Genomic DNA, 7,128 nt, shown 5'->3' with positions numbered 1-7,128 from the left:
ACTCCGGAAACCCAGGGAGGACTGCTTATATACACCCCAGCACTGGGGAGAGCTATGTGTCCTCCTGGGATTGGTCAGTCTGCCGGCACTTTGATTTGTATGCACCTGTCGGGAGGGGTTGGCGCCAGATTCGGGCTAGCGCCTGTGCAGTGGCGTTGTTTACGGAGACGGTGTAGCAGAGGCCGGCGCCATCTTTTAGGCTCCTGGCTGCCAACACACATACACTCCACAGGGTCTCTACCACTGAGCTACACCCCCAGAAGAACCTCATTGGAGGACTCTAGGCAGGTGCTTTTACTCTGAACAATGCCCCAGCCCCTTATTTGGGGATGGATTCTAGACAGCTACATTCCCATCCTCTGCCTTGTTTGTGACAGGTCTAGGTAGCCCAGGCTGGCCTCTAGCTCAATGTGTAGCTGTGGAAAACCTTGTATTTCTGATCATCCTCCCATGTGCAGGGATCCCAGGTGCGCGCTGCCAGATCAGCTCAGACTCAGTTCATCACAGTGCTCAGGGTGAAATGCAGGATGCTCACCTGCTAGTCAAGCATTCTGGGAATGAAGCCACAATCCCAGGACCACTCAACTGCCTTTACCTTGTATTTTGAGACAGATAACATCTATGTGTCTCTAAATGGTGTAACTCCACAGCTGATGGAGTACTTAGGTTGGGCTCCTCACAGTGTGAGAGGAAGGAGAGGGGAAGAGCGAGTATGAGAGTGTGAGAGCGAGAGATAGAAGAGTGGAGGGAGGGAGGGAGGGAGAGAGGGTTGGAAAGAGAAAGAAAGAAAGAAGGAGAGAGAGAGAGAGAGAGAGAGAGAGATTGGGGTAACTGTAGTTATCATTCCAACACTCCAGTTTGCATTCACATGAACAAGGGCTTCATATTTCTGGCCCTGGCACTATGCCTCATCCTCCTGCCCACCATGTTCCTCTCCTTTTCACCAATCTGCTGACACCTGAACAAGATAAACTTCATCTTCAGTTTCCTTAGCATTGGCATTGGTAGTGTTGGCAAAGAAAAGGGTGACTGTGATCCTCCACCCAACCCCAGAGCCTCCTCCTACTCAGAAGTGTGGCTAGATTTCCAGCTCTGCTGCTCCTAGGGAGAGGGGTGTCTCTGTGTCTTTCTTGGGCTTTCTCTGTATCCCAGGCGGGCTTTGGACTCACTCTGTCGTCCATGCTGGCTTTCAATATGCCATTCTCTTGCCTCAGCATCATATGCAGCTGTGATTAAAAGCTTATGCCAACTATTGTGACTGATGGCCTTGTCCCTCATTTTCCTTTCCCCACTGAGTATGTATCCATTTGTCCTGTGTGTGTGTGTGTGTGTGTGTGTGTGTCTACTTTTGGCAGGTCAGGGAGTTTGTCTCTGTCTCTCTCCTTTGGGGGTTGGTGGTGTTCCCTGTCTAGTCTTCTGTCTTCCCCTCGCCCCACCCCAGTGCAGGGTTCCTGATTCTCCTCAGCCTGACTCTCTTTGTGTCAACGTCAATAGATTGCGCCCTTTGTGACAGGTATCCTATCAGCTGGCCTTCTACCTGTGGGGTACACCAGGTCTTGATGCTTTGAGCTGGTGAGGGTGGGGCCTCCGATGGAAGGGCAGGATCTGGGCAGGGCAGAAGTGGAGCCCAGAAGAGGGGGACAGCATTCAGAGTGGAGTTGGGTCTTGGGGTGTGGCTTTGAGTAGAGTAACCCATGTGGTCTCTTCCCTCAGGAAATTTGTCCTTCCTCAACCAAGTGCAGATGTGGAGCTACAGTTTGCCTTCCATGGAGTGGAGGCTCAGCTATTTCTGTTGGGCCTCATGACACCAATGGTTGCTGTTGCAGGAGCAGACCATTTTGGGCAAAAATTTCGGGAGTTCACCCAGAAGCTGTCAGCTGTAACCAGCTCTGTAAAATACCATAGGGCTCCCCAATAGAGGGACACTACAACTTCTCAGGACATTGATGAGTCCCTGCAGCCAGATGCCTCCACCTTTATCCCTGTGGCTCAGTTCCATCAGACCTCCTTTGAGGTGCCATACTTCCCCTGAGAGCAAGTTGCACCCTCGGGACACGAGTGACAAGCCCAGTTCCCCAGGCTAGGGCCTACTCCTTGCTGCCTGAGTCTTCCCTGGGACCCTCCTCAGGAAGACCTCCAGTACTCTCAACTGAAGCTATGTCCCACTGAGCAGACAGGGTTTGTGGTCCCATGCAGCTGGAACAATGTGTCCCTTTACCCAAGATGGGTGATTCTCTGCCCCACAGGACATGGTTCTAAGTCACTCTTCATCCTTTGGTCCAGCCCTAGCAGAGACATCCCCTCCAGGGGCCCCAGGTAGACACTGTGTAGCATAGCCTTGGGACTAGTCCCTGCCCTTCTGTGGACAGACTCCTACCCAGGAAGTCAAAGCTTATTTAACCTAACACCCCTGCCTCCTTCCTGGCTTCCCCAACTCAATAAAACTTGGTTTGCTGTCTAAATTCTCTGTGTCTGACTGTTGTTTATCATCTCTTCTGCTTCTAGTGTAGGATGAGCATAGCTACAGTTGAACTTTCTGATATTTTAAACTTTTTCCTCTGTGATCTGAACATTTTCCTTGACAGAGGAGACTCTTTTGCCATCCCTGACATGGTCTGAGCCTCTGTCTGCATTTTCTCAATCCCATCCCCTTAGCCAGCAAGACCCGTACACCCGTCCCTTGCTGATCTACTTTGGAAGTCCTGGCCTTAGCTGAGGGAATCATGATCACACTCCAGCAGGACAGAGAATGTCAGACCTTGAACTCATTTGTTGCATGGTGCCTTTTATTGAGAACAGACAGTTGTGATACTTAGGGGTTTTTTGCCATAGTGTCTTTTATCCAGGAGGTAAACTTATTAAGTTTGGTGTAGACGCCTGGCATATCAGGTTCACCGCATGGGGTATGGCCCCATGATGTGATACCTTGGAGAACACCATCACAGATCAGTGGGCCTCCTGAGTCACCCTGAAGGAAAGACAGGGACAGGAGTAAGAAAGGACCTTTCAGTTGGGTTTTACTTGACAACCTGAAACTGACTCTCAAGGGAGGAATACAGGGATTCTAAGAGGCAGCTCTGTTCAATAGGTGAGGGAATACAGCTCTTGGGAGCCCAGATCTTACAAGGACATTGGGTCGTGGTGAGGGGCTCACAGAATCGTCCCCTAAGACAAGTCACAGGGAAGAAATAGTACCAGCTACAGGATCCTCCCCTCTCAGGGCTCATCCCTTCCATAGGGAAGGATGTAACACACCTGCCTAGTCAGACTGTTGAAGTGGGAACCAAGAACTTCAGTTCCCTCTTTCAGCCCTTCACCTCACTGTAAGGAGGGGCTGTCTCACCTTGCAAGTGTCTTTGCCTCCATCCATCTCTCCTGCACACAGCATGGCATCTGTCACCTTCTCTATGTGGGCTTTGGCACAGTCCTCATTAGGCAGGAGCTTGAGGTTCACACAGTAGAGATCATCTGTGAATTGGACTGTGAATGAGGAGGAAAGAGGGTGATGATCAGAGCCCCACTCAGTCCTTTCAGCTCCTCCTCCTCCTCACCCAGCTATGTTGCTTGGACCAGACTCACATTTGGTGGGTGTAATGCTGCCCCAGCCTGAGGCTAGGCATGTGCTCCCCAGCTTGGGCTCCTCAGTGGGCAGGGTGATGGGCTTCACAGTATCTGTGATGTCAGCAGGCTTGCTGAGGCGGAGCAGCATCAGGTCATTGCTGTAGTCATACTCAAGGAATCGGATGTGCTTCCTCATGAGGCTCATGTTGAAGCCAGGGTGAGGGATGGCTTTGCTGACAAATCGGTGCTGAGCAGATGGTTCATCCTTGAATAGGTTGTTTTTGCCCAGCCAAACCTTGTAGTTGCTAGAGTGCATGGAAGGAGATGGAGGTAGTGAGAGGAGGTAACCACAGAGATTGGGCAATGTACAGGGGAAAGGGGGGAGGAGGGATGGAGGCCGAAGAAAGAATCAAAGACAGAAACACGGGAAGGCAGAGAGAAAGAGAGAGAGAGAGAGAGAGAGAGAGAGAGAGAGAGAGAGAGAGAGAGAGAGAGAGAGAGAAAACACACACATACACATACACATGTGGAGAAGAGGGGGCAGGGAGGTGGTTCAGGCCTGAGAGCTGCTCAGGTGCAGCTAGGACAGGGCTGAACTTCCCCAGCAGGTAAGGCCTGGCCTGCAGCCCAAGGTCTGAGCCCTCCCCTCCCTCCCCAGCATCCAGCTCTCTCTGTACTCAGTTACCTCACCCAGCTCCAGTTCTGACCAGCCCTTCTCTGTGTGTCCTAGAGTAGACAGAAGGTCCTAAAGGCAGAGCTGCTCTGAGGAGAGTGGGGACTTCTCTCACAGCCTACCTTCAGGGACAGCACTTTCTAATCTCAAGGGCCCTTTGGGTCTTGTTCGCACTATGGTCAGTAGTGATAAAAGACAACACATGAGATCCAGACCCAGACAGATGTTGTCAGAGTCCCAAGGGAGATACACACAGTGACAGATGACCACCGAGACACGCAGATGTGGATTCAGATAGGAGACAGACAGACAATAAGACAGAAAGGCAAGACACGGGACTTGGTACACAAATCTGGAGGGTGGAGTAAAGAGATCATGGATAGATTTTCTGCCAGTCCCACCTGCCTGCCCTCTAGTACCCCAGCCTGTCCTGGAGTCATGTTCTCTGGCTGCCACCCTGCTTTCCTGTTTCCACCCTTACTCACTCGTCATAGCAGTGGGCAGCTGTGAGAACCCAGTTGGGGTCCAACAGGACACCCCCGCATAAATATTGGGTGTATCGGTACACAGCCACATGCCAGGGTTGGGAATTCTTCTCACATTTAAATCCTCCAACAATTCGAGACTGGACAGGAGGTGCAGCATCTGCAACAGGGGCAGTGGGGGAGGGGAGGTTTGGCACAGATATTGAGGTTTACTGTTGCAGGACACAGTTAATCAGGGGAAATTGTCAGGGGATCCAGGCAAAGGACTTGTATATGGCTGGTCTTGTATATGGTGATCTGTGGGGACAGAAATAATTCTACAATCAGGAATTGGGTATAATGTCAGGCCACTTTATTGTTTTGGACCAAGGGTTGGAAGGGCAATGAGAGAGACAGAGAAAGACAGAGAGAGTGAGAGCGAGAGCGCGCGCGCGCGAGAGAGATTCATTTCATTTTTCCAATGAGAATCCTCTGATTTGGAATTTAGAGTCTCCAAGGCTTGAGAAGAAGTCAGAGCCTTGTCTGGGTTTTGGGAATTCTGGAAAGGGTGAGGTCTCAGGAAACGATTTCAATGAATAAATGAATCCAGGAAAGGGAGCTTGGGGTTGATTTGGGCTTTCTTGGATTGGGTATGAAGTGGCCAGTTGGGATGGGAGAGAATGAAGGTTTATAGATCAAAGGGGCAGGGTTAAGGCTAGGGTGTCTGCTCCTGTTCATGTCTGTGGTGGAGATGACATCTAAGAGGGGTGGGGCTCCCTAATAAAGGAGTTTGAGATGGGACGAGCAGTGAGAATTGGAATTTCTGAGGGTCTGTGACAGACAGGCTCTGCTTCCTGTGGAGGTGGACAAATGATATGGGTATTGGAGATGCTCAGGGTTCTCTTAGAGGCAGCCTCTGGACAGGAGTGGAAACTTAATTAGATCACATCAGACCACTGTGAGGCAGAGAGGAGGACCCAGCTGATATGAGGTACTAGGGTTAGGCATTGGGGTATTTGGGGAGTCCTGCACAGAGTTAGAACTAGAGCTGTGCAGTGGGGCTCCGATGAGAGGAGAGAGGAGCCTGCTGCGCAGGAAGGGAGGCATGAGGGGGAAGAGCAGGCCAAGGCACAGCATTTGGAAACAGAGGAAATCTTGGCAAGCCATGCATAGCCACACTTCTCTGTAACCTCAGTACACAGCAGGCTGAGGCAGAGGGATTGCCATTGACTGAAGTCAAGCCTGGGATACATCATGAGACACTAACTCAGAACTTATTCTCAAGAGCTGGGCAGGAGATGGCTTTGTTGCTACAAGATTGGCCATGTAAGCGTTAGAACCTGTGCTGAAGCTTCCAGAACCCAGGGAAAAAGTCAGGTGTGATGCTGTGTGCCTTTAACCCCAGAGCTGGGGAAGTGGAAACAGGAGGATTTCACCTGAGGCTTGCTGCATAGTCATCATAGCCTAACAGGAACTCCATACAGTGAGAGACGCAGCCCTAGGTGGTGAGTGATTGATGATCACTTGATGTCCACTTCTGGCGTCTACCACCTGACTCCTTCTCCAAAACCAGACTAACCCAAAAAGCCATTGGAAAGGTTCATACACATTTTCCCCACAGGACAAAGGGAACCCATCTTTTGTCACAAGCCAATTTGAGAAGTGATAGTTTTGGTAGAAATTGGGCAACCTAAGATGAGGGGGGCCAGTTGTCATCATGTGTAGAACACAGCTGAAAGATGGCAGCTGGTGAATAGCCAGTGACAATAGTGTGAGATTTAGGCAATCCCTGATTCAGGGGCTGTGTTATGAGGCTCTAGGAAAAACAATGAATTCTAGGGACATCTGATGTCCTAAGATCGGTAAGAGGTTGGGTTCCTTAGAAAGACTGGAGAAGCCCAGAGATGGTCAGCTATCTAAGGAAGAGGTGAAAGTTCTGGAAAGTGGGAGGGAACAAGGGCCTGTCCTGGGAGCAAGAACTGTGAGGGACTTGGCAGTGTACAGGGCCAGAGAGGAGCAGGTGGTGCTCATGATGTAGCTGGGGTGAGGAGAGAGGGGAAAGGGATGGCCAGGGCCAAAGGCAGCAGGAGAGTCAGGGCTGTGATCCCTCCCATTCCCTCATCTCACCAATCCCTCCTAGGGACAGGGCTAGGAACAGGATCAGGAACCACATGGTGACAGGTGTCCAGGAGCTGCAGGCAGTGAGCTTGGAGCTGTTGAGGCACCTCAGGGAGACTTTAAAAACCCTTATACTCCTCCCCTGTCCTGTTGCCACCCAGATGCTGACCAAAGCTATGTTCTTGCTGACAGAGTTGTACTTCCTTCTTGCACCCTCCTGGCTGTGGGAGGGGAGGGCCTCGTTGCACCTGCTGTCCTGTAGGCCTTAGGTCATCCTGGATATCTTCCCAGGGATGCGATTGGGTGGGGTAG

The 7,128-nt window shown here is 51.1% G+C and overlaps 1 protein-coding gene across 1 annotated transcript; it reads right to left on the bottom strand.

Annotated features, from left to right (window-relative positions):
• Positions 1-2,766: 2,766 nt before the first annotated feature.
• Positions 2,767-6,927, bottom strand: Klk1b3 (kallikrein 1-related peptidase b3). Its single transcript, NM_008693.2, has 5 exons — positions 6,826-6,927; positions 4,720-4,879; positions 3,580-3,866; positions 3,344-3,480; positions 2,767-2,968 (listed from the first exon to the last, which is right to left on the bottom strand). Exons 1-5 carry the CDS (start codon positions 6,869-6,871, stop codon positions 2,813-2,815), a joined length of 786 nt encoding a protein of 261 aa, NP_032719.1. The 5' UTR covers positions 6,872-6,927; the 3' UTR covers positions 2,767-2,812.
• Positions 6,928-7,128: the final 201 nt, after the last annotated feature.

This window comes from Mus musculus, chromosome 7, assembly GCF_000001635.26.
Source record: "Mus musculus strain C57BL/6J chromosome 7, GRCm38.p6 C57BL/6J".
NCBI lineage: Eukaryota > Metazoa > Chordata > Mammalia > Rodentia > Muridae > Mus > Mus musculus.
The sequence above is the reverse complement of the archived record's forward strand: the minus strand, read 5'-3'. Positions and strand labels throughout refer to the sequence as shown.